Raw genomic sequence first — 27,318 nt, 5'->3', positions numbered from 1 at the left:
CCACGTCTCAGCCTCTCTGTCTGCAGTCTGAACGCTGCATCGTGTTGGTCCTGAGCCCTTTGCTGCTGACACCGGAGGGATTTTGCAACACAAAGCTTTCTGTTGTGTTTGATGTGGGATAAAAATCCATCCATCGACTCGTCACTCCGTCAGCTTCTTCAGCATCCGACAGACGAAACAGTCAGCCGGCTAATCTCTCAAATACTTGAAAACTTTCAGGAAACACGTGTTGTGTTCAGACTGGTTTTAATCATGTATTATGTGATTAACATTACACTGTAATAGCTACATAACTCTAATAAGTAAAGCTAAAGTGAACTCAGTGTATACATTCTGAATTCCATCTTCTAGGTGTTGGATTTTTTAGGGTGTCATCAATGTTTTAGAGCAACCTCCATTGTTCACATATACAGTCGTACTCCCCAAGGCCTGTCAACACACTTTAAGGTGTAAAATTGGTGGAGTTACCCTTTAGTGGTCAACCTCCAATGTACAAATAGCTTATCTAAATAAAAAGTACATTAAAAAAATAGATAAAGTTTCTGCAAAGTCACAAGAAGCTACAGTCATCAAGTAAATGTAGACAAGAGCAAAAATAGATGATGCTCAAGTACCAGTTCTGCAAAAATAGCTCTGCAGTCGTGCGTCTCTCTCATCCGTCAGTGTGAGAAGCAGAAGAAGACACAGTTAAAAACATAGATCATTTATTAAAAGAACATGCTGCTACAGTTGTCGATAAAAACAGCTGCTGTCAGACCACTGATACTGTAACAGTAGGAAAGTTACAATAATAATAATTAGGCTGGGGGGGGTGGGGTCACATCTTCTCTCAGTATTGATCTCCACAGGAATACAAAACCACAGCACGTCCTCACACAGGGGGACCTGGACGGACCCGACAGCGCCCTTTAAAAAGTAATATTAATCATTTATACGTGTGTTTGGCCGGGCCGAAGAGATTTCCACATATTAAAACCATCACTCGGATCTCCTCTCTCCATCGGTTGGCTGCAGTCAGATCAGTTTTAGGACGCCGGCTGTAACAGTGGTTTGGGGTTGGACTCTCTCACTCACACACACACACGCACACACACACACACACTGGATTTTTGCTTGTCTTTTGCCACGTCAGACTGTGAGTCTGACAGGAGGCTGACTATCCCTTTGTTCTGCGCAGCACAGAGCACATCTGTCTGCTTTCAAATGTTTCCAGTAACAGGCAAAAAGGAGGGCAACAAAGTATTTTTGTGTCACAGCAGTTCAGAACGTGTGTGTGAACAGAAAAAACAACAAAACCAGTTAGCCGATAAAGAGGGTGAACGGTTATCGTGACACCTTTGAACGGAAGGCTTTAACCTCACTTTGAAATACGACTTTGACCGAGTCTGAGTGTTCGTCTGCACATGAGCAACTCCTCCGAACGCACACAAAAGACGCAAAACTTAGAAAAGGGTGTTCTCTTCTGATTGAACTCCTACTGCTGAGGCACTGGAAGCTTCACGTGGACATTTTTCATGACCAACAAGTCTATTTTTGTCAATTCATCAGCAGATTGCATGATTACAACATGTAAAGCTAATGATTATGCAACAGGGCAGTTTGGGATTTAACCGGCTGTAACGAATACTATTTTTGGAAGCTCCAATTAACCGTGAATATTCAGACCTTCGACCTTGAGGGGAAGGTTGGTGTGCGTAACACAAGCGATCAAACCCAGGGTCATTAATTACCACTTAACTGCTGGCTAATGTTGTAATTATGAGTCTAATGAGAGACGAGGACAGGACCAGAGACATCACAAATGCTCCCTTGGCTGGTTTTTATGTGCACAGGTTTTGAGACTACTTAAAGGAAGGTTCCCCCAAAAGTTCATTCATTATAATCTCACTCTCATTATGAAACGTCTGGTGAGGTTTCAGAGTCCGCAAAATGTTTCTGGAGCTTCACAGCCAAACAGCCTTTCAGCATTTTCTTAAACAACTGAAGAGGCTGGAGACTTGTTTTAAAACCTTAAAAACATATAATGGCTCCGTAAAACAAACTTAAAACAACATACATAAAAGATGTTATCTTCACTGGAGCTGCTAAGCTAAAAGCATTAGCACACATCCCGCCTGAAGCGGTCGCACAAGCTTGGCCAAACGTCAAGGGTGTAAATATCTGTATGCAGCCATTTCATGTCTTCTTCTACGTTTTAAAACAAGTCCCCATCTACATCAGCTGTTTAGGAGAATGCTGTGAAGCTCCAGAAATGGCCTTCTGACTGCCAAACTTCACTTAACTTTCCATCATGAGAGTGAGACCAGTGCATTTTCAGTTTTTGAGTGAGCTGTTCCTTTAAACGCCCAGTGGGAGTCTTTTGCCTCTTTTACGGTGCAGTCGATTACCAGTTTGAGCGTCAATTAATCCTGGCAGTAGTAGAAGCTTCGAAGCATCTGGGTCAGCCCGAAGTGTTTTAAGGAAAGAGACCAACAAATTTACTGTTGACATAGCCGATATTTAAATGGCCCAAATGCTGAGATTGAGTTGATGTCAAATGTGTGCCCATCGTCTTTAAATTTGCCTTAGTAATTGCTGATTTTAAAACAGACTGCACTTTGTGTTACAGTACAGTATGTTTAGGACCAGGGTGGAGTTGAGAAATCAGCACTTTGGAAACTAATCAAAGGCGGAGAGAACACCCGCTACAACTACAAGGTGTTCATTCTTTGTTTCAGACGAATGATTCTCATTCAAAATGAAAGTGTACAATCAATGAATCAAACACAAATGTCTCAAACAGATTCAAAGTCAAACCACAAACTTATAAAAAAAAAAGAAAAAAGAAAAGAAAACATTCAGCAAGGTAAATTGTCAAGCACAGAAGTCTCTATTGCGAACTGACATGAACACAGATTTCAGTTGCTACATCGAGTATCAATGTTTCAGGTCGTGGGTGTTTTTTGGAATTAACATGTCACAGTTTCTGAGTCCGAGCTGAGCAGTCTGGTAGCTTGTCACTGTTGTCGGGTGAAATTCCCAGAACTGCACTTCTGACGTTCTTATATCAAAAGGTGTTTTTTTTTTTTTTTGCACAGAAAGAAATATGTGAAAGTCACGTCCTCAAATTTCCATTTGTTAAGTTCCAGAAATATGTGAACAACAGCCAGAAAACAACGTTCGTCTCTCCTGATATGTTGCTTCTCAATTCTTCTGTCCGTTCGTCCACAACCTCGGAGTGATAAAGTAGTCCGAATACGCAAAAAAAAGCAAAGCAGCGCTGTGCTTCTTCTGTCTGCGAAACAAACATGAAGCCCATAGAAAGTATCAACACTTAACCTTTCAGTACAAATATTAACACGTTGAGCTGGTTGGTTGGTGCCAGAGTGGAGATGTGACTGGACAGACCTCCATCTCTGAGCTGTGCTATGGTCCACTGCTGGCCAAACATCAGAAATACATACAAATATTCTGCTTTTTCTCACAGCACCTTGAATCAGTGATAATGGCTCAAGCTGGATCTACACAGACTGAAAGCTTGTGAAGAAGAGCTACAAAGAAAGTAATTTCTGTGCAGGTGGTTTAAAAGTGATTTTTTTTTTCTTCTTGTGTTGATCGAGCCACAAACACCTTCCTCCTCCATCTTTGAAATGTGGAAGACAAGGATTCTAGTTTTTTTTTACATAACCTGCTCTCATACACAAGTGTGTGCATAGCTTGTTGTTGAAACAAAGAGCTAGGATGAAATGTTGGCAGCGAAACACACTTGTTCTGTGAGCGAGAAGACACCGTGAAACATTCAAAGAAAAGTCAGCAAACAATCAAATGACAGTACTCGCAAACAACCTGTACACTGATGATGATTGATGTCATCCAAACACCAAAAGTAAAATGATGATGTTGCTTTTTTTCCTTACATTTTTACAGATTTTTAAGATCATCTTTGCTTTGTTAGATATAGTCAAAGCTGTGCCAGGCAGGATTTGTAAAAATGCACTCTTTGCATCAGTTTGGACCCTTTTCCACCAACATTGAAGGGGTTTTGTTCCGTAAGTGCCCAATGTCAGGTTTGCCTTTCCTTCCTGTCAATTGATGAGGCATTGTTGATTTCAATAGTTGCTGCTCAGAACTGGTGGAATAGATCATCTGGTTCCCTAGAAAGTACAAATGTTTCAAGAATTCCTAATGGAAACAGTTTAAGAACCAGAGGTACTGTGGTGGAACAGGATTCTATTCTCATTACATGTCCCCTGGGTTTTTTTTGGTAAAACAAAGTTATGTTTACCTTCACCATCTGTAAACCACATTTTGTGTATCACTGAAGCCTAATGAAGCTTTTAAATGAATTCTTTAAAACTTGTTTTTACACCCATGTTTGCTTGTTAGCATTCTTGCTAACAGCATTTGTTGCCTCCCTGATACATTTCATGGCAAACTACTGCCAATAACTATTGATCAGTAGGAGAGCATGAAACCAAGTGTTTATCATCTCATCTGAGTACTAGATTACGCTCATGAGATACAAACAAAGCATTGGTCATATTGTTCCTACTGGCCCAAGAGTTGACAGAGAAGAGTTATTTCACCAAATTAGCTCTGGTTCTTGAAATGGTTCCATTCTAGGTTCTCCAAGACTTTGTACTATCTAGCACCCAGTGATTCCACCAGTTTTGAGCAGAACAATCGCATTGTTACATCAATGGAGAGTGTTGTCCAATACACTACAACTAGTAGAATATGATACACCCTCTTTGCATTCCAGTTTGGGTTAAAGAAAACCTGCTATATTTTTTATTGCATCTAGAACCAACTCATCGTATTCCAAACCAAGTCATTTTTGTTTGAAAATGTTTCAAAATGACATGCACACCCCAGAACGCAACTGGTTCCATATTGGCGGAAAGAGCTCCCAGAAGTCAGAGTGCAGACTTCTTGAGTTCAGAGCTTCTTGATTTCTGGGCGCCAAATCTCTAAGGTTGCCTTGTGCAGCTTGACTGAACAAAGATAATCTTTGCTTTTGATTTTGAGGAACAACATTTTTCATGTTAATCCTTCAGATGGAAGCTATAGAAGTCAGACAGTATCATCAATAAAGTTCTACGTGGCCAAACCATTGTAGGGAACCAATGTCCCAGTTTCTTTCTCTCTCAATAGCTCCCTTCAAGGTGCCCATTAGCAAGGCATCTAACCCCTTGAAGGACTGTGCCTTTTTTTTCATTTAAAACTGACTTATGTAGTTCTCAGTCTGAAGGATTCCATCTGCGATACATTCCGTGGATGTAAGACATGAATGAACATAGATATATTAAGATGTACAGACATCATTACTGTATTTTAGTACAGTGTTGTAAATATCTGTTGTGATGTCAGGTTTCTGTATTGTGTGATACTGTTTGATCTCCGGCTTTGATATGTGATATTCTAACTTCATTTCAAGCATTTGTATGAGACTGGTTCTAATCGACCATGAATATCTGACTGGGCGCCTGTGTTTTGAGATTTCAAGCTTCGCAGCTTGGATTCATCGAAGGCCTCAACAGGAGAGTCCAAAAAAACAATCAAATTCAAACTCCATTGGATTTTTTGGGACAATCCTTTTGATACATCACGTATGTGAGCATGGAACAGTGCATACAGTACTGAACAGATTCTTTTAGGTCACTTGGCAACGAAGCTTCACCGATCAAAAGCGCGATTCCTGACTCTTATTTTGCGAGTTACTGACTGAAAAACTACATTAATACAAACACTTTGTCTTTTTACACTGTCGAACGCAAAGCAGAGCAGATTTGCACCTTCATGTTACGGTGGTGTCCTTTTAGAAAAGTATTTTTGTGATCTCAGAGCCCTCAAAGGACCCTGCGGTCTGACTTCCTTTAATATCCGCTGACAGCGTACTCAGAGTGTTACATCCCTCTGCCACATAAATCTGGGTTGAACGAGGCCTTTTGTTACTCTTACCCAACAACATCTGCCTTCACTCCTTGTTTATCTGAGTGGTCAAACTGGCTGCGGCTGAACTCGGACCAGCTGAATCATTTTATTTTCCAGCTGCGAAGGTAGCAGCAGCCGGCTGGCTAACAGTGTGATAATTTACTGTGTGAACACATGTCGGCTGCAGCTCAGTTTGATCAACACGTAACAAAATCCACCTGCTTTCTGCTGACTCATTTTGGAAATGCTAGTGATTGGAAAAATTAGGTCATACTTCATACTAATTCATACTTAACTAATGGCTATATTTGATGTAAATGTTTGTAGTTGATGCTATTTCATGCCAACATTTCAATCTGAGGTCATCCATCTTTGTTTTTTTATTAAAATTTAGTCCAGGACTGCCCAAAGTGAGGCCTTTTGGCCAAAGGTAACCCACCATAAGGTTTGATTTGGCCCACCAGATGTTTGAAGTTAAATAAATTATCTTAAAAAATTGCCATTTATGCTTCATTTAAAATATTTTTGCAAGGTAAAAATACTATTTAAATACGCCTCATGTATGTTTTATCATCTGAGCGCTGTGGGCAAAGTGTCACTGTGCACAAATTCAGTCAATTAAAGGAACGAAGGGAACCAACTTAAATATACAATACAATACTACAATACTACAGATATTTAAGTGACAGTTCTGGCCCTCCAAGGGAAAAACATTTGGGCAGCCCTGGAACAGATTATTACTTCCAAAGACTGAAATCAGTGTTGCTTTTTTCTAATATTTGCTCTTTTTTCTTCTGTAATACTTGATGCTGTCATTTCTTCAGGCATCTAAAATCGCTGGTTTGGATCAGTGGCTCCCAGCCTATTCTGCCTTATGAGCCCTAAAATTAAACCATGTTTATTCCTTCATCACAACTTAAAGGGCTCAGTGGACCCAGAAGAGTAATTTTTCTTTTGCCTAGTGTTTCATTTGAAGGACTTCTCGAGGCATGAAGAGGTGAACATATCCAGTATTACAGATTACTTTTTTTTTTTCAGTTGACGTCTTGCTAGCAAAGCCTTTCTGTCTTCATATTCAGCACCAGATACTGTGAACGTTAACTTTGGTATTCGAGATTCTCTCCGTTTCAGGAGTGTCTTTCTGATGTTCGTGGAAACTGAGCTGTAGTTATGTATTCAGTTGTGTGTCAGGAGAGGGCAGAGGAGGAGGAGGAGGAGGAGGAGGAGGAGGAGGAGGGGTGCAGGGGGTTTGCCGCAGTGCTCTAATGATACGTCTCTGATCTTCTGCAGTGAATCCTCTCTCCTTTCACTCCCTCTCCACCTCTTCTCTTCTTCTTCCTCCCTTTCATCCTTCCGTTTCCTCCCCATCGACTTCTGTGTCTTTAGTTTCCCTGCATACTCTATTGAACGTCCTCTCCTTATTCTCGACTCGTCCGCTCCGATCAATAGACTTTGCGTACGGAAGTCTACTTACTCGTTTAAACTGCTGTTGGTTCAAGAAAAGTCAAAGTGCACCTCAAACTTTACTTTGGTGATCGATGAAGCCAAAGCGCTGCAGGAGTTAAGCAGCAGCATTTTGGAAAACGGACAGCAAAATTAAAACATCGTCTCCGCTCTCATCCCTGACAAAACATATAACTGCCTACATTTTCAGTGGTGAAATTGTGCTATAAAAGTGGCATTTAAAAAACTAAGCATTTTATTGCAAAACCACCAATAAATTAATCAGGTTCCTTGTCTAGTGACATCTTTTTGGCTGTCATGGCTGGTTATCTTCTTAAACCAATTACTTTCAGCTGTTTACACTGACAAATATCAACCTTTTCTCTAGTCTCACTTCCTTTTGTAGCCCTTCTCGAAGACACAGGATCACTAAGGGGTCACAGAAATACGTGTTGTAAGGACACTACAGCTTTCAGCCTTTAACTTCTTCCTGCCAGTTGATGGAAATGTTGGAAATGTAGAAATAAATTGATGTCGCTTATTTGGAACTTATCAAAGAGTCGGGGTCGGGGTAGGAGAAAGAGCATCCAGATCCCGGCGTGAAGTATTAAAATCAGACCGACTTTTTGTCTGAGTCTTCTAAGAAGTTTGTGCTGCTCACGCTCAGAAAAGCTCTTGTAACGTATATTTGTGTGTTCATCATCCACCTCGTCTGTGTCAGCTCGACTCCTCTCCCAAAAACACGGGTGGCAGGTAGAGACTCTTGGATCAGGGGTGGAGGAGGAGGCTCGACAGATTTTGGGACGCTTTGGAGGTGAAGTAAGGGGATCAGATGCGGATCTGGTAGCCATCGTTTAGAGTGCTGAGCTCCGGAGGTTTCCTCTCCACCGAGGCCGGCCTGACAGACAGACAGACAGACAGACACACAGAGGGCAGATTAACCGTTAGATCATGCAGTGTCTGCTAAAAGCACTGAGGTGGCATTGTGTAAGTGTTTCTTCTGGATGATAGTTCTTGCTACATGTTACACAGTAGAACTACACTAGTGAATCTCAACTGTCTCAAAACATAACACGATATTTCTTTTTTCATCAATGAATCATTTGGTTGATAAAACATGGGAACCTTCTGATCAACAGCCAAAGGTATTCAGTTTGGATTCATACAAAACCAGCAAAGATTCATATTTTAGAAGCTGAAACCAGTGAATTGTTGCACATTTTGCTTAGAAATCGCCTTAAAAGACACAGTCCGTATGTTCAGCCACAGAGTGTCTTAGTCAAGACAAAGAAAAGAAAAGACACAGTTTGAAGTCCTGAAGAAGCATGGGATCATGGGCGATGTTGTCTTCATTCTGATGCTTCCCCAGAATTTACAGCAATAGTTAACCAAAGGAAGTCCGTTACCTTTAGGACTGCAACTAAACATCGTTTTTATTGGCAATTAAACTGTTGATTTATTTGATTTATTTTCTAGATTCATTGATTAGTTGTTGACTCTATAAAATGAAAAGCACAAGATTTTGTCCTCAGATATCTTGTTTTGTCCACGACCTGAAGATATTCAGTTTACCGTCATAGAGTGGAGAGAAACAATATTTACAATTAAAAGGCTGGATTCAGAGAATTCACTTTTTCTTAAATTAATTTTTTTTATTACTTGAACTGATTATTTTATTTTTAAATACTTTTTGATAATCAATCGATGCAACTCAAGTTACCCTGAATAAAATTAAAGTGTTGCAAACAATTCAATTTAGCAAAACATATAACAATGTTCAACTTGTTTTTAGACATTTTATGCATAAATGTTACATATCATATCTTGAAATGATTAATAGATTATCACGGGTACTGATAATTAATCTTATGGCGACTGATCAATTAATCTTCTAATTGGTTCAGCTCTACTAAGACAAACAAGAACTTCTATTACGACATGAACCCAGACACAACGCATTTTATATAAAAATTGTATAAAGAATTAATAATAGATGAAGGTAGTAGATGGACGGAGGAGGAGAAAAATCAAGAGAGCGTTTCAAGCCGGTCCCTATATAGCCGCTCTATAACAGTAACCATAACGCCATAAAAAGACACAATGCACCAGTAAAAGAGACGCAGATGGAAAAGCGGCATAAGATTCTCAAACTGAGGTGAGATGAGTAGCTATTTTCTACAGATTTCACCTTTTTGAGATGTTTTTTTTTTTGTGCAGTGCAACTTGATAAAAGCTGCATACAAATGAAAGTGTTTGTTTATTTCAGATTTCTGCAGTGCACCTTGAAAGTGAAAGAAAAGAGCAGGAGAATGGAAAATGAGACGGATCAGCTCTCCGTTTCTCGGTAAGAGGTTCTAAAAGCCAGAAAGTCACCAGATTTAATCCTCTGAGCTCTTTCTTCTCCCCTTCTTTCCCTTTTTTCATCCTGTCTTTTATTTCTTCAGTGACTTCTGCTTAGTGTGACACTTCCAGGCGCTCTGACACATCGAGGAGAAGTGTTTGTTGAAGCCAATCTGTTGAAGTGACAGCCTTTTTATTCCTCCTCATCCTCCTCTCCTCTCTCTATTTTCCTTCCTGTCCTCTGCCAGGTCTCGTCCTCTCTTCTTCTTTACTTTCTCCCTCTCCTTTCTGCTCAACTCTTATCTTTTCAAACCCATTTCTTGCCTACCTTGAATTCTCCCTCTCTTCTTGCCCTAACTCTTCTCTCTATTCTGGTCCCAGAATCCATCACACTTCTATCTTTGCTTACTTTTCTTACATTTTTCTTCTCTTTGACCGTCTCTGCTCAGGGGGAAACAACAAACTGGATTATATATTAAAATCTGTTTGAATACTGTTTTTTAAAAAACATATAATTCAATATAGTTTTTTTCAACTGTTATCTCACTTTAGCTTTGTGTTGTTTTTCCATGTCTAGAAGGCAGCGCTGACATCATCTTACTCATGCTGCTAAAATAACAGTGCTGCTCAATTCAAGTGTCCGTGCTCTCAGCTGTTTAAAGCAGCAGCAGGTTATTACTGTGTCTCTGTCTGAAGTGGCAACATGTTGTTAAGTGTGTAAGAGCTCTGTTGATAACAGTAATAGCTTTTTAAGTGCCACATTTGAGTGGTTTGAAGTGGTAATGTGCTGTTCTGCTGTGTCCTCCTGATCATTGCATCCTTGTCTCTGCACTGAAGAGACCATTAGCTTTTATGAAGATTAAAATAACAATGAATGTGACTGAAGCCTGAAGGGAAATGGGCACATTTACGCTTATAAGGAAGAAAAAGAAAGTTCTCTCTCCAACTTTCATGCTGTTTATCCACAGCTCCTTGTAATGATGAGTTCAGAGTTAATAAGGGAAATCAGTGTGTGATAACAGGTTTTAGCCGGTTTCACCTCCTCACTGATCATCTGTAAAATATCATGTGTCTCCGGCCACTAACAGGCAGGAGATCAAGCTTTAGATTCCTGCTCGAGGGCACTTCAGGGTTCCCAATCTTTACTTGAGATGATTTTTGAGGACTTTTCCAGGACATTTTCAGTGAGCCTCACAACCCTGCGAAATGACTCTTTTTACTGACAGAATTTGAGCTATTCAGTCCAATAAAATTTGGAAAGTTTGATTACATTTTTGTGTCCTCCTTTAAGTCAGTCAAGCGCTATACCAGAGTTTAGCCAGCTCGGTCGGCAGAAGTCACGAGTGCGCACGCTCTGTGCTCCATGATTTTTATGACTCAACACTAGGGGCCGTGGTGGTTAATTGCAGTAAGCAGGACTTTCATTAACTAAATCAGAGTACTCACTAATGTACTTTACTTTTTAAAATTGTTTCTCTGGCTACCACAATTAAACGCTCCAAGCTAATGTGATGGGTATTTGACCTTTACCTTGGTATTCTTGATGTCCCATAGTTCCGTCAGAAAGGCTGAAAACTAATCTTTAAAGTAACTTTTCATGCTAAAATGACAAAAGATGCAATCAATTATCAAAAGTTTGCAATTATTTTTCAGTAGGTCAAATATTAAATTAGTTGACTAATCCTTGCAGCCCTATTATGTACAAAACTAAAACAGCCAGCAGAGACACACACACTACTGCAAAATAGCTTAGTAATATCTGTGCTTCTGACCTACATATTTTTCAGTTTAACGTAATTTGATAAAGATGATTTAATTTAAGGGGAGATTAAATGGAAAAGCCTCCTTTTGTCTTCCTGTTATTCTAAAACACACACACACACACACACACACACACACACACACACCTGAGTAATCAGCCAGTTAAACCTGCAAGAGCTTCTCATAAGAAAGGTCATCACAGTGCCACGTCAAATGGCAACCCCGGGAATGTCACTAAATCTGGTGCAATGTATGTATGTGTGTGTGTGTGTGTGTGTGTGTGTGTGTGTGTGTGTGTGTGTGCGTGCGCGCGTTTGTGGTGACTCTGCAGTACGGCTGGGCTGCAGCTGTTGTCATGGTCAGCTTGTGTTACATCCCGCCGCACAGCTGACGGCACGCACAAACACACTCATCATCCTGCATGTGTGTGTGTTAAAGTTTCCCTGCCATTGAATTGGAGTGGTGAGTCACCCTGTTTTGAAAAGATGCTAACCCTGAAAGAGTTCGACGCCATCCGGCCTCATTTGATAGTTTTAAACATTTTCTTATCCAACATTTTTATGCAAGAGGTATTATATTAATTACTTTAGACATGCATTCATTTAGTCTTTTCATTAGTTTCACATCAAAAAGTCATGTGAGAGAACATCTCTTTCATTAGTCAGGGATGTAGCAGGGTGAAATAACGAGTAAAACATATTTAAAAAGGATTCAAAACTCCAGTTATTCTTCCAAACTGAAGGACTATATTAATGCCAAATTCAAGAGTAGCTCCTGATGATTCAAACATCATCTTTAGTCATGTTCTTCAGTATGTGTAGGATGGCAACTGAGCAACACAACTTTAAATTTCCTAATTTCTCTATGGAGTTTGTTTTTTATGTATTCGCAGATTCTATGAGTGGATTAGTCGCAGCATCAGTGGCCTCATATCCTGCGTCTCAGCCACTCTGCTGCTGAGTGATGGTGGCACACGCACACACCACGATGATAACGCTGAGTGTCAGCTGAACAGAACAGGGACTCGTCTGCCTGGTGATAATGCTGAGCTGTCAGCAACAAAGACACATGCACACACACACACACACACCACTTGAAGTCTAAACTCTCCTTGACCTGAAGAGCAGAGCCATGGACAGAAAGGGAGAGAAGGGAAGGAAGGAGGGGAGGAACACACAAGGGTTGATGAAACACCAGCAGCCACCATTCAGACACCGGTGAGCTCACTGTTTGGAAACCAGCCAGTAGTTTTTCTGTAAAATCTGTAAGCTGTTAAAACTGAGAAAATAGTTTCCTAAGTTTACTGTCCCAAGGTAGGAAAAAGACAAGCGATGGAAAACACTCACGATTTGTCCCTACGGTGGGGGAATCGTCGTTGGGGACTGGTCTGTCGTCGCCGTGGTGATAAGGATTTCCCCCGGCTCCGCTCTTTGATTGGTGACTGGGCGCTGGATGATTTAAGGATCTGACGAAAGAAAATCACACAAAGCAACAACAGTCAATATCACCAGTTCTGTGATCATTTATACTTCACAGCATATTTCTCGATAGTTCTCATATCAATTTTGACCAAAACAAATATCCATTATCATCCACTATGTAGCTCCACTGAGCTAGCACTAAGCACACTCAAAAGCATGACTTTAAATGAATGCGTTCGTTGCGGTGTCTGTGGAATGTGCAACTGTTAGTCAACACGATATAACCTTGTTAAATGTTTGAGCCTGTGATTTGTGGTCACTGTCTGTCAGCTTCCTTTGTAGTGTTTTTCTGCCCTTAAGTTATTCATTAAATTGTAAATTATTTTTCAGATCAAAAAGTGTTACTTACTTGTTTTAACTGTTCAGTGGTACAAACCCCAGAAATATTCACTATACAACTATACAAAACACAAAGGGGTAGCAAATCCTTTACACTGACAGTCAATTAACCATTTCCGCTCTACGTCGATGAGTCAGTGCTCTTATTGGTGAAAGAAAAACAAAAGTAATGGAATCATTCACTCATGGACACATGCTGGTTTATACACCCTCACAAAGTGCTACTGAGCTCCTTCAGGCATTTCATTGTACAGAAATGATGCTAGCGTGACCCCAAAAACCACTGCTGCTACTCAGCTGCAGGGCAGATAGTGGAACTGTGATGAATGGGACCACAAACAAACAATCCGACTGGATACGCGTGTGTGTGTGTGTGTGTTTGAGACATTTTATTCTCCCTAAATCGCAAAAAACTTTTTAGACACATGATTGTAGAGAAAACACTTTGAAGCTCCAAATTAGCTTTTGTGCTTGTGTGTGTGTGTGTGTGTGTGTGTGTGTGTGTGTTTTAACAGCAATTCGAAGCTATCATTAAGAACTCAGCAGGAGAGGAGAACTGATGGATGAACACAGATGGCAACTTCCCCCCCGAATAAGCAAAAGTCAGGAAATGGCTTATATTCCACAGCTGGTCATGTTGGTCATCTGGTTCTGATAGATATATGGGTCTGTGCGTGTGTGTGTGCGTGTGTGTGTGTGTCTGTGTGTGTGTGTGTGTGTGTGTGTGTGTGTTTGCTACCTCTCACATGGCCTACATTCTTTCTAGTTTTCTGCTTAATATGACTTGAATAATTTGATTTATTAAACCATGAAATTTCACATCAAGTCCTCGATGCAGTGGTCCGGCACTGTTAGTTCTTCACAAACACACAATTTGAGTCTATACTTGCGAGATACTCAGTGACCTACTGTAGTGCATTCCATACCCACACACATAAAAGTAATGTTAGCCTTGAACCTCAAACAGCCCTTTGGAGAAGAGAGGAACAAACAAAAAGATCATACTGTCGAGGCCTCAAGTCAGCTAGGCCCTTATAAAGATAGAAGCACAGACACACACACACACTCTTAAGTCTATAATAAACATTCTCCGCGGTACAGCAGAGATTACACTAAAGTCTCACAAACCACTACACAGCTGACCAGACTGCATGCGTGTGTCTATGTTTTCATGTGATCATGTGACAGCTGCACACTCACTGACCTACATATCTTGCTGACATGCAGTGCAGTCCATACATACACTGAACCACCATCCCACATACCAGCATCTCACATGTACCACACACACACACACATACAGCCATCATGGAACATGGAACAGCATGTGCTGCAGGAATAAGCAACAAAAAAAACAACCCCACAGAAAGGCAGAAATAAAAACCCCAAGACTTTAGAAAACATTTAACCTCAAACAAACCCACTTCTGTGAGTCTTCCTCACACAGACACACACTCACACATTCCTTCCTTCCTCATCATGCCCTTAATCATTCCTGACAGTTTATATTCCATGTTCAGCCCAAAGGAAGCTACATCCATCTCTTGTCTCGCGGAAAAGTATAATAAAGGTATTCCCTTGTTCAGTCTCAAAGGAGAAAAGATGTCTCAGTGTGTTTTTTTTTTTTTTTCTGATGCCGAGTTCCTGATCATCACAACACAAAACAACCTGCTGAAACATGAACTTGTAGTCTGTCTGGACAAAGGCAATGAGTTAGAATTTAGTATATCAAGATTAAAATCATTAAAGGTGATGTAAAATACATGTGTTGGGTCAACTCATCTTTACGGAAGCTCTGAGGGGCAAGTAAAGTATCAATTTTCTTTTGGCGTTTCTCTACTTCTGAAATACATTGTTTTTCTCTCCTGTTGACCTGGTAAAGGTTCCACGAGGACAATCTTGTTCCTTAAAGCATTAAGTTCCTTATCTTTTTTTTTCCATTTGTGCAAACAAGCCTCATGTCATACAGCCCTCATCATGTGCTTATTTTTATAATACTCATTTTCACCACAAAATGCTACAGTGGACCTGTAATCCATGTTCTAAATGGGACATTCGTTTGTCCTCAGTTTAACCCATGGAAAAAAAATTCTCCTGAAAAAAATGTGGTTTCACTTGGTTTCACATAGGACATAATAAATCAATTAAAAAAGAAATCCTGAAAAAAACAACAACTTTTTTTTCAGTTTTACAGTTGGGAAAAAAAATAAAAATTAAAAAATTCATGAACAAAAGATTATTCTGGCAAAATGTTCTTTTATCCACCAGCCATTACTTCATGTCATAAACACAGGAGAGAAAACTATTTAGATCAGACTTTGACAATGGATCACCAGAAAAACAACTTCTTCATTTGCCCCTCAGAGCTTCCATACCTCGTGGTCGAATAAATCAAATAAGATTTGAATGAATGAGAAGAAAAGTAACTGCAGTGAAAAGTTGTGGACCTGACCAACATGCAGCAAATTTAATAAATGGGACCAGTAGTAGCTATTGTTTGTTTTATGTGTACATCATGATTGTGTGGTTTTATTCAAACTGATGTTTTTCAGTTTTTTAAAAGGTCATGTTTGGCCCGCTTGATCCGATACTGAGAGACATTTTGGTCTTTTGTATGGAACTATGAAATAACATGTTTATGTTGTATTTTGGCAAGTTACCGCTCCATTAGTGGTACCACTAACAACTGTTTTACTTCAGTCCCACTTATCCCAAACAGTCCATTTTCACTCTACTCTGTTCAGTTGTTGCCATCCTGGTTGATTTATTTTGTGGTTTGAGTGCGGTCTTTATTTCTTCTGTTTCTGGCAGCCTGGTGCCAATTTTCTTCTTCTGCTTCAGGCTGCACCTTTACTCTAAGAAATCTTACGAAACTGGTCTGAAGGATGTAAAAAATGTCTAATTCAAAGTTTTTAAAATGCAAAAATCTGCATCAACACAACAAAAACTATTATAAAACCCTATGGTGTATGTCTATGTGTGTGTGTGTACCTTCATCCTCATGTCGCGGCCGTGTTTCTCCAGCTCCTTCCTCATGTCCTGAGCTCCCAGTCGCGCAGCATTCAGCACCAAATGCTTCCACTCGATTGGCTGGAAGACGTGGGGGTCGTGAGGCACATACAGGCCGATCTTCACCTGCGAGAAGCAGGCAATGAAATCAAACGCATCCTTGTTGATTCAAATTCTTTTTTCCTACCTCCATACCACATGCCCACCCTCCTCTTCTCCCCTTTGCCATCCCTTCTTACCTTCTTCAGGGTGTGCTGGTATCTCTTGTAGGAGCTCTCGAATTCAGCCACCAATTCTCCCAGTGTGCGGTGGGTCAGTGGTTTGTCCATCAGGTCCTGGCGGCGGCTCATACCCAGTGATCCGTAGCGGCCGTTGCAGTAGACACCCAGCACAACATGGTGGAAGCAGTGGCCTGAAAACTGGGTCTTAAAGCTGATGGGGAAACGCTCGAGTGACGTCAGCCCGTTGGTCAGGTAGCTGGTCAACACAGCGGAATTAAGGAAAGATCTGGACCCGATTTTACAGTAATTTTACAGAGTCTGAAATCATGTCTCCACTTAGTGTAGGATGGCAATCCTACTCTAAGTGGCACTACACTAATGGCACTAATGGCAATTAATGGCACTAATGGCAATTCAGAAATAAGGATGGCGTACACAGACCTGACATCGGCGGTACTGCCATTGAAGATGGGGGGAAACATGACCACTAAAATATTTAAACTGTAACTAGTTTGAGGGTTTGATGGTTGTTAATGGGTTGGTCTGAAATGTTTTACTTAATTAATACTTAATATTTCACACTTGAAATGATTTATTAGATGAACTAACTTTGACTGCACCACTGGAGCTTCACATTTGCAACCCTGAAGTACAAAAACAACATTTGAGCAAAGACCTGGGAGTCAAAGTGTATTTGTTTGGATTTGTCACAGCAGAGGCAGCACAGCAGCTCAAGTCATGTGAAATCAGATTCAGTCTGAATCTCAGAAGGCTAGTACTATGAAAATGCCACAGGGTAAACAATGACTGTGACTGCCAAAGTTTGTGTTTGTGCAGCTCTTCCTGTCTGGCTGAATCTGCCTGATTCATTGTTGTGGTTCCCTCTTATCTAACAAGAAAAACAGAAACGGAGGGATAGATGAGCTGTCTGGTACCAACAGAGGCCTCAGGAGGTGATGACACACATGTTCAGGATATGTGTGTGGGTAACCTAGAAAGACTCACTGGGAGATATGGTGTAATTAAGTGCTACTTTTGACCTTTGACCTCTCTCTTTTTCTCTTCTTTCTCTTTTCCATCTACACAATTTCCACATCTTTTTACAGCTTTTTTTTCCTTTCTCCCTTTTCCTCCTTTCCTTTCTGCTGCTCCACAATGCCCAAAACTCAAACAACCCAGATTGACACTAATTTCTCAATGTGGAAGATTTTTAACTGTGACAAAATCATTGAATACAAAACATACACTGTGTAAAACTTCATTCAAAGAATGAAAAAGACAATTGATTGTCTAAAAACAGAGTAACAGAAACATAATGCAGACATATGGAAACACTCAGCTCAATGAGATAGTGATACTGTGGCGAGAAAGCAAGTTGGAAACAGCATTTTCTGTGATTTCACAGTTTGTGCTCGTTTCACAGAAACCGGTCCACTTCATGATGGAAATTTTTAAAACATGCAGTGAATCCAAATGAAAAAAAAGGTCTATATTTAGTCAGCTCTCATGCTGTGAACCGCACAGTTCAACACAGACAGGGATCCAACTGTAGCAGGCTGTGTAGCCACACATACACACACAAACACACACACAGATCTGGACAGCATCTTTGTCGGCTAGTAGCCCACCATCTGCTCTGTTCTGTCCAACGGAGGCCTGCCATTGGCCAAAACGGCTGCCTGTCACCTCAGCACTGCTGTGTTTTCATTAAATATTTACAAAGGAACATCAACACAACTAGACCACTGATCACACACACGTACCAATGACTGCGTGTGTGTCTTCATACCGTAGAGAAGCCTGCACTGTTAGAGCAGAACACAGACCTGAACTAAAGAAACCAACAAACCTCAGCCCTTCACGCTGAGCCATTACTGGTTTTTAATTGTGTCTGCAGTGTAAATGACTAAATGTTACTAAATGTTACTGTAAGAGGTTGGAGAACACACACCTGATGAGAAGTGAAGTAATTTCACCACTGAGCGGAGGTGAATTAGACTGAACGCACACACGCACACACACACACACACACACACAGGGTTACTTTACTTGCTATGGTGATAAGTTTGACTCTGGATGTTAGTAACAGATAATAATAGAAACACCAAGACAGTACAGACACTAAGCCTGAAGACACACAGTATACCGTGATCTTCCTCTCTAATGATTTGTTCATTAAACAAACACACTTCCTGTGATGGAGGACATGTGCTGCTGCATACAGGATCTCTCTCTCTCTCTCTCTCTCTCTCTCTCTCTCTCTCTCTCTCTGTCGCTCTCTTTCTCTGTCTCTGTCGCTCTCTCTGTCTCTGTCGCTCTCTCTCTCTCTCTCTGTCTCTGTCGCTCTCTGTCTCTTTCTCTCTCTCTCTTTGTCGCTCTCTTTCTCGGTTGCCATAGAAACCACTATGATAGAATCTTCGGCCACCATCAATCCCTTACACACATTTAATTACTTTGAAACGGAAGTAACAATAATAATGATATCAAGCTCTCTGTCAGCTGTTGAAACGAGACAGCGGAGTTCTGCTTCCATCCTGACGGCAGACAGGCTTTAATCATCTCTTACACTGCATGAAATCCCTCGAATATTATATTCCACCGGTCTATTTTTGCAAGGTTAGTGAGAAACTTCTGTGGCTACAATAACGACTAATCCAATGGATTTTTAAATTCACTCTTTATTCACTCTTTATTCCTTCTCTCCCTTTTTCCATCCCCATATCACCGTCTCTCTGAACACTCTCTACACCCTCCCCCGTCTCTTCCTCGGGTTTCTCTCTAAATTCCCTTCCTCAATTTCAAAGCGGCAAGATTCTAGATAAGAAAACATAGCAAAAGGCATAAAATCATCTTTATGTAAGGTGTATTTTATGTGCTTTCTTCATCCTCATCATAAGAGTACCCCAGGTTCATAGTTTCCTTAGTAACAGCTTAGGTTTTTCAACTGACAGTGTCCCCCACACAATGCCAGGTCCACGAACAAATGTTTTTTCCAACTTGGCATAAAAGAAGTTGACTACCCTGCACAGAGCCCTGACCTCAACCCCATCAAACTGGACAGAGACTGGCACAATATCAGTCACTGACTTCACTACTGGCCCTTTTCCATAACGTGCGCTGGCTTGGCTTGTCTCGGTTTGGCTCATGGGGTCAGCCCCGTTGTAATCTCCATTACAACAGGGCTACCAGCTAGACGATGTGTCTTTAACTGATGACGCTCTTGTCAATTTGATAGTGTTTTAAAGCAAGTCAGCTGATCGAGCTTGTTGCAAGTGGTCATACAATTTAATTTCCTATAAATTCTTCACAATGAATATCTCCCATTTTTTTCCATCAGACAGACACACCAAATCGACATTAAAGGACTAGTGGCGACAAAGGCCAACGGCTGGGTCACATTGCTTCTGTTGGACCAAAAAAACTGCACTTGAACAAGAAGATAGCCAACTAGATCGAGAGACAAGATAACTCTTGGTGATACTGCATTTCTTGCAACAGGTTGGCAAGCTGAAAGTGAAGAGTAGTAAAAGACTGTTGTCTGCAGCTCTTCATCTAACACCTCACTGTGGCAGCTCCTATTATATTAGAGCAGCAGCTAACAAAGCTTCGCTAATTGGGTGAAAATCAGGACGTGTTCGGTTTTTACCAGCAGTAACTTAACAAGAATTCCATACACGACTTGGCACATTTAAACTGGTAATGGACACGCGAATCAGCGGTCTCACCATGAATCTGGATTTGACTCGGCACGGCCAAACGTGCCAATGGAAAAGCCATAAAACACTTGTGAGGCTAAACAGGAACAAATTAGGCGGTTTTGGAAGGAGATCTTTAGCAATCACATATGGCTGTAATGCTCAGGTAACCACATAGAGTATTTTGTGACTTTATAATGAAAAAGTTCTTCAGGAATAAGTTTGTTATTCAACTTGAGGCTGCTTTGTACTCTAGTCTTATTTAGCAAAACACTAGTCAGTGATGGTAATACAATGAGACAAGGAGTCAAACCCACACATGGAGATAGCGTGGCCCAAGATAAACCTGGAATATCCTGGAGAGAATTCAGATCACTGCTAACAGGGAAGGAAAGGATCCAGCGGCAGAGGTCGGACACAAAGACGGGAGGACAGACAGCTCCAACTGCCACAAGCTGACAACGGTCACTATTCATCCGTCTGACCGCAGTGCTATAATGTCCTAACTATCAAAAAGATGACTTTAATGTTTGTCTTTGCACATAAACTGACTGTAGATGCCAGCAGAAGAACAGTCATTAAGTGACTGACAGAGTCAATGGGTGGGGTTGGTATCGCAATCTCTTCACAATAGCAGGTATGTCAAAAGGGTGTGTCCTCCTCTGTCATTGACATTTAAAACGATAGCTGCTGACCTCTCTCAGCAGGTAAGGCCTCATAGCTCAGTGGTTAGAGCACTGGTCTTGTAAACCAGGGGTCGCGAGTTCAATTCTCGCTGGGGCCTACCTCCTTTTTCGGTACTGATTGACCTCAGGGACAGGTGAAAAGTGACACTAAACAAACACACACTGTCCTTGTCGATGTGACAGATTGCCTCGTCTGCTCTTACGTCCACTCCCTCTGGCTCGTGTGTCCCTCCACTCTTGGGCCCTTGCCACTTTTTCTATTTCTCTGCTCCTTTCATCTTGAGGCTAAAGCCAGTCTCAATTACAGTCACTGTCAGCGGCCACCCTGACAGCCCTGGAGAAAAGCAAGACTGAAACTAGCACATGTGAAAATGGACCACAGAAACACAGAGAATTTGCTTAGGTGTTGACACGTTTGCAGCTCACACCACACATCAGCTCCTTTATAACCTGTGGTGTGGGTGATTAAATATGGACAGAGCTTAGTATCCTGTTGGAAATGCCTTGATAATGCACCGAGGATCTCACCTTCAGACTACAAAGCTGATAAGAGAGGTATTTGGTTGCTTTGACTGATAAATTGTGATTGTCACTGGTCTAAGAATCCAATGACAACACTATACTGAGTCTTAAACTGTTAGACGACTCAGTTAATTTATATTTTGAGTAAGTTCTGATCTTGGGTTATTTAAATCGGTGAAAGAAAACTTTTGTCAGTCAGTTTATACTTCCTTATTGTCTTTTCTTTGGTTTCATTTAAAGGACCAGTGTGTAGGATTTGGGGGCTCTATTGGCTGAAATTGAATCATAATTAAATTTTTTTCATTAGTGTACAATAGTTGTGTTGAGCCTTTTAAATCTATTCCAGAGTCCGCCATTCTTCCACAGTTCAGTGAATCAAATTGTACATTATTCATCAGCTAATGGATTTTTATATTCTTCATTCCAACACTTTCCTGATTCAGAAGATTCACAGTGACCTGTAAATCATTTTGGTTACTAGAAACAACCATGTTGTGATGCACCACACTTACATGTTGTAACATACAGTTATGGAAGTTACGAAGCAGCTTCATCATTAAAACTAGGGGAAAGGTTTTGAGTGATCAAAGTGTGATGTTACAAAACTAGAAAACACACAGGCAGAGGGTAGGGCCTTTGCAGATAGAAATGCCAAGAGGAATTATTTTTTGACAGATTGGATTATTTAGTCTATTTATTGTTCTTAGTAAATACATTCTCTGCACGATGTAACTGACCAGATCTGTGAACAAAACTGGAAATTCAGCAAAACTACAGACTGCTGCTTTAAAATTTAAGCTCTGTGAGATAATACTAAGCTTGTGAGCGTGCGTGTGTGTGTGTGTTTATGTGTATGAGAGAGAGATTGGGGGTTAAACATGGAAGAGGGCTTGTTGCCAGGCAACACGGTTCAGTAAGAGCTGGAAAGGGTGCTGGTGGTGGAGAGGGGTGCAGTGGGGAGAGGCATTAGAACATTAGAGCAACATGTCTCATTGATTTCACCCACAGATAACAAAATAACCTTTTGGCCCACTGCTGTGTGTGTGTGTGTGTGTGTGTGTGTGTGTGAGAGAGAGCAGGAAAGGATACATCCCCAAGATGACGGCTTCGAGACATTTGATTGGCAAAGACTCCCTGATCATCTCTCTTGCAGTCTCCATTAACCTGGAGGGGGAGGAAGATGAGGAGGAGATGAAAAGGAGGAAGTGGAAAGAAGGTTGGAAGGATGAGCGAGGTTGAAGGCAGGGAGAGGAAAGAGGAGGTGAAGAAGGAGGAGGAGAAAACAGGCGAAGGGAAAGAAGAGCAGTAGGAGGGAGGAGAGGCAGGAGAATGTTGAGAAGACGAACAGGATGGACAAATGGAGACATGAAGGAATAACAGCGAGAGGAGGGTGAGGGTAAGCGAGGAGAAAAAAAAGAGGGGGGGGGTGCAGAGATAACATTTTTATTTTAAAAGATTCATGGGACTCATTCACAAGGATATTAAAGAAGGTCACACTACCTCAAAGCATTAGGTTGTTATATATATATTTTTTTGTTGTAAGTATATCTCAGATTTCTTTCCGTTTTACAGTGGTGCATGTCTTTAAAAGTGGATGCAAAGATAATTTCGATACTACAATTAACAGTTTATTCCCCAACATTCATCTTCACTCATATCCATATTCACCTGTGAGGTGAAGTGATCAAATTCTACCCCGGCGGGCCGCAACTGCTGTATTTTGGAGAAACTAAAGATTATTCGACGCAGCACACACTGATGTACCATGCTGGTTCAAGCCTTCATATTAAGCAAACGGCTGTCACTATGACTATAGGTGAGGTCACGGCTATTTTTCCGCTCTCTACAGGGAGGTCGGTGGTCGGGCTTGGTGGTCGACACTAGACCATGGTGCCGTCTCCACAGAGCTGTGTCTGTGTTGCACCAATCATCATCCTGATACAGGATAAAAACACTCTGGTTTGTATTTTCAAACCAATCACAATAGTCTTTGGCAGCGCTGAAAACCGGATGCAACGCTGATCCTGCAAATAAAGGTCAGGGGGAACTTGTTTTACATGTTTGGCAGCAACATAACAGCTGCTAGCCTGTTTAGTTTTTGCGATCAGATCAGGGTTAGGGCAATTTTCAACTTTCAGCATATGGATTGCTAGCTTAGATGTTGTTAAAGTTGTTTCTCAATGAGACAGGGATTTTGAAAATGGTAAAACAGAGAGCGGAAGGGGAAGAGAATTCTGGCTGAAACAGATGGACAATGGTAGGCTTTATACCAACAGCCTACGTCCTGTGAGTCAGACTACCCTTTAATCAAACAAATTTATCAGCCGCCTTTACTGACAACAAATACAACAGAACAAATATGACTGTTTATCTAATCAAGGTGAAAAGCAGAAGAGGTTGTACCTTCGTTTTGATTAAGTTTTCCTCAATCAGATGATTAGAATCTGTCTTTAATCAGTACATCCTATTTTTAGGCGACAGACTTGATTAAAGCTTTCACATGGTTCACTGTAACCTCCCCTCCACAACTGCCCAATGATTTGTAGTCATTGTTAGTAAATTAATGTATTTATAGGACCTTTAATGCAGTCAAAGAATATGGCTTTTACTCACTACTGAAAGACACCGCTTTCTTTTTGGTTCATTAAACTAAATCCAACTAGGAAAACATTTCTAGCTGTGTAAAACATGTTTATGCTAATTAATGAATGTGAATGAAAGCTGTTAAGGTAATCACAAAGAGGTGTTTACATTAAGATTCTGATAAGTGGGTTGTTTTGTTGATCTAATTACACTGCATGTGCAGTTTTCAAAGCTGAATCCACTCACCCGCACAGTGGACGGCTCTTCTTGATTTCAAAGAATTGGGTTCCTGTGTGGTTGTATCTGAGGGGAACGTTAGGGACAACAGTATCGTAACAGTAGCATTTTCATTGTTGTTCAGCGCTCCTGAAGTTAGTGTAAGTGACAGGTGTGGCTCTCATAATGACATCTGTTCTCATGTTGCCGCGTGTTTGTGTTAAAGGATACTGCAGAGCCTTCATGTAGTTCTGGACGGCCACCAACCAGTCTGGGACTGACATGGACGGTTTGAAGTTTGGGACCGAGGGAACAGCATGCTGAAGAGAGAGAGAGAGGGAGAGAGAGATTTGTACACATTATTTCCAGCAAGTCGACATGTGTGACGTTCAGAGCTCAAAATCTGCCTTCCAAATGTCCTGTGACTCTTTACAGCTCGTACTGACTGCCTCTCATTGATGTTCCACTACTGCTGGGATAAATGAACACTGGATACACGAGTCAACCACAACAGTGACTCCAAAAGGAGTTGGAATGCTGTGTACAACATACATGAAACAAAACCTGGTTAATACAGTGTTTAAAACGTTTGTGAATATCTGCTCATTCTGAATTTGATGGCAGCGACATGTTTCCAAAGAGCTGGGACAGGGGCAACAAAAGACCAGAAAAGTTGTGGAACGCCCCAAAACAGCTTCATTTTTACTACTACGAGAGTGAAACAGAAACAGAATTAGAACCTCAGTCTTGGTTGCGACACAGAAAAATACAGTCTCTTTAATTAAACGCGAGAGTGAGACAGGAGACCAGTTAATGTGAATACTTGCAGTAGTCAGTGTGTTAATATCCGCAGAAATGTAGGAAAGCCTGTTGACCCTCCCGTCACACTTGTAACTGCTCAACACTCGCTCATCTTGACAGGGACTGATGTGTCTCTTCCTTTCAAAATTCCACTCATAATTGCAATAATATCACAGTAAATAACAAAATAATGACCACAGGTTTGAGGACGATAGCAGTGCTGTCCTGCCCCTACTTCCTGTTAAAGCTCTGAATGTTTACGGTTAATTCTCAATGAAGCTTCAAAGCCCCTGGAAAGGTATTTGGGACAGCACTAGTTTCTTATTTTTTCTCATAGCATTCTTTGCAAAAAAAAAAGACAAACAAACCCTGTTGTGATAATCTGCATTAGACTGCAAATAGCGTGTAGCCACAGGAATTAATATGATAAAAGAGATGAATGACACATAACAAAGGCCACTCTTTAAGGCAGAGTGTGGAGGTTAAGTGCGGTTCACTGTGCCAACAGGCAGCCACACTGTGAGTAGTGAAAACCGCCATGGTGCTTCACCTCAGCAAGACCTATTTCAGAGAGGAAACTTAGGTCACAGATGTGGCTTCATGAAAAGGACGTGACCACACCGGCAGAGAGTGAGTCAGACCAAAACACAAACCGACACTTCCTCTGACACACAGGCAGCCTGTGTGCTGCCTGTGTGTGTGTGTGTGTGTGTGTGGGAAGGAAGGGTGAACTATAGCAGCAGCCCCCATCATTTCCTGTGGGTTTCAGCCACACTGTTTATTTACAGCAGAAAGAGAGAGCTGAGGTGGAAGACAACAGGGCAAAATGGAGGCTCTTGGTTGGGTATGTAATATTGATATATTGCCCCAGACACATGCAAACACGCATGTTACGGTAAAAGCTTTTAATGGCTACCAAGGACATTAACATCTCACAAGTTTAAAAAGAAAATAACATACAGTCAGACTCAGACAATATAGGAATCATTTAGCCACACGACCACTCATTTTATACAGGCGCCAGATCAAACCAGAGGAAAGTCCAACCAATCGACCTGTCCGTCGGTCAGTCAGTCGCAGAGTGAGTAAATCAATCAGCCAACTGGTCACTCTTCTAGTAATCAGGCCAGTTAACTGTCGTTCGGTCCATAAACCAGTCTGCCAGCCAGCCAAAACCAGTAAATAGCAGGTTTTAGTGGCACATAATCGCCCATGTAGTGAAATCCTCTCTTAGGCGTAATACAGCATCAGCTGACACACACACGACGCACACACATACACACACACTCTCCCTCTCTCTCTAAAGCTGCTTTCTGCTGGGTCAGGGAGTGAGATGACTGGTGATCCCTCGCTTTTATCGTCGTCTCCTCTCGTCTCTCCGCTACTGAGGATTGCCAGTCTGAGCTGCCATCTTTCTGCTGCTGCAGTCACATTCAGCGCAGAACTTCCATACGAAAAAGCTTGATTTTTTAATGCAGAACGATTAAATTACACATACAGTCATCACAGACAGCTATCTGACTATTCAGTGTGTCCTTGAGCGAGTCGGGGACCTTTATGCATGCTGTATCAGCTGTGGTTCAGATTCACATCTTGGAAAATATTTACAAGCAGGGCAACTTCTAAAAAGAAACACAGAATTACAAATGTGTTACTGTTATTGACACTTTTAATGTAAACTGCAACGTTTTCGCTGTACACAAACCCAGAAACTGTTGAGAGCAGCTCTGGTGGAAAGTCAGCCCGTCGCCTAATGAAATTTGATGTAGCCTGAAATTTTCTGGCAGCTATTTCAGTTACAGCTGTCACAGTGTTTTCTGTTAAAACTGTGTGAACTTAGAGAGGAAACGGAAACAGGGGCAGCTAAAACACAGTGTGTAAACAAGGTAATTGGCCCATCAGCAAACCAAGAGTGTGTTATAGTGACAACACAAAGAGTGGTTGATGAGCGACTCCTCCTCTTCTAACTTCACAGTCCCAGTTTAGACTGGTATTTAATCTGTCCCTGCCTCCCTTCCTGTTTTCTCCCTCCCTCGCTCTTCTGTTTTCTTCTACTATCCTTTCTCTCTTCCTCCTCTACCCTGTTTCCTTCCCTTTCCTAGTCATCTCAAGTCTCCGTCATACCCCTTCCTTCTCTATCTTCCTTTCAGTCCTCCCTCCTCATCACTTTTTTCCCCCAGCTGTGTGTTTCTACTCCCACTGGCCCTCTACTCCACAGCCAGACTGGCAACCTGAGCCAGCCATCAGCAGAGACAAAAACCAGAGGGACTGTAACCAGAGACAGAGACACAAAAAGACAGAGCAGAGA

At 41.3% G+C, this 27,318-nt stretch overlaps 1 protein-coding gene and 1 non-coding gene across 3 annotated transcripts in view; one reads left to right on the top strand and one right to left on the bottom strand.

Annotated features, from left to right (window-relative positions):
* Nucleotides 1-687: 687 nt before the first annotated feature.
* vash2 (vasohibin 2) overlaps nucleotides 688-27,318 on the bottom strand; it is a 36,255-nt gene continuing 9,624 nt past the window's right edge. For both annotated transcript variants that reach the window (XM_030405260.1, XM_030405259.1), the window contains exons 3-9: nucleotides 24,441-24,529; nucleotides 24,240-24,296; nucleotides 22,500-22,574; nucleotides 16,526-16,763; nucleotides 16,269-16,412; nucleotides 12,804-12,922; nucleotides 688-8,254 (exon numbers count right to left, since the gene is read on the bottom strand). In XM_030405260.1, the coding sequence (XP_030261120.1) occupies nucleotides 8,185-8,254; nucleotides 12,804-12,922; nucleotides 16,269-16,412; nucleotides 16,526-16,763; nucleotides 22,500-22,574; nucleotides 24,240-24,296; nucleotides 24,441-24,529 (792 nt within the window). In that variant the 3' untranslated portion in view covers nucleotides 688-8,184. The remainder of the gene's footprint in view (nucleotides 8,255-12,803; nucleotides 12,923-16,268; nucleotides 16,413-16,525; nucleotides 16,764-22,499; nucleotides 22,575-24,239; nucleotides 24,297-24,440; nucleotides 24,530-27,318) is intronic.
* Nucleotides 20,914-20,986, top strand: trnat-ugu (transfer RNA threonine (anticodon UGU)). Its single transcript has one exon. It is a non-coding gene; the product is annotated as a tRNA-Thr (tRNA).

Source organism: Sparus aurata, chromosome 22 (assembly GCF_900880675.1).
Source record: "Sparus aurata chromosome 22, fSpaAur1.1, whole genome shotgun sequence".
NCBI classification, from domain to species: Eukaryota; Metazoa; Chordata; class Actinopteri; order Spariformes; family Sparidae; genus Sparus; species Sparus aurata.
The sequence above is the reverse complement of the archived record's forward strand: the minus strand, read 5'-3'. Positions and strand labels throughout refer to the sequence as shown.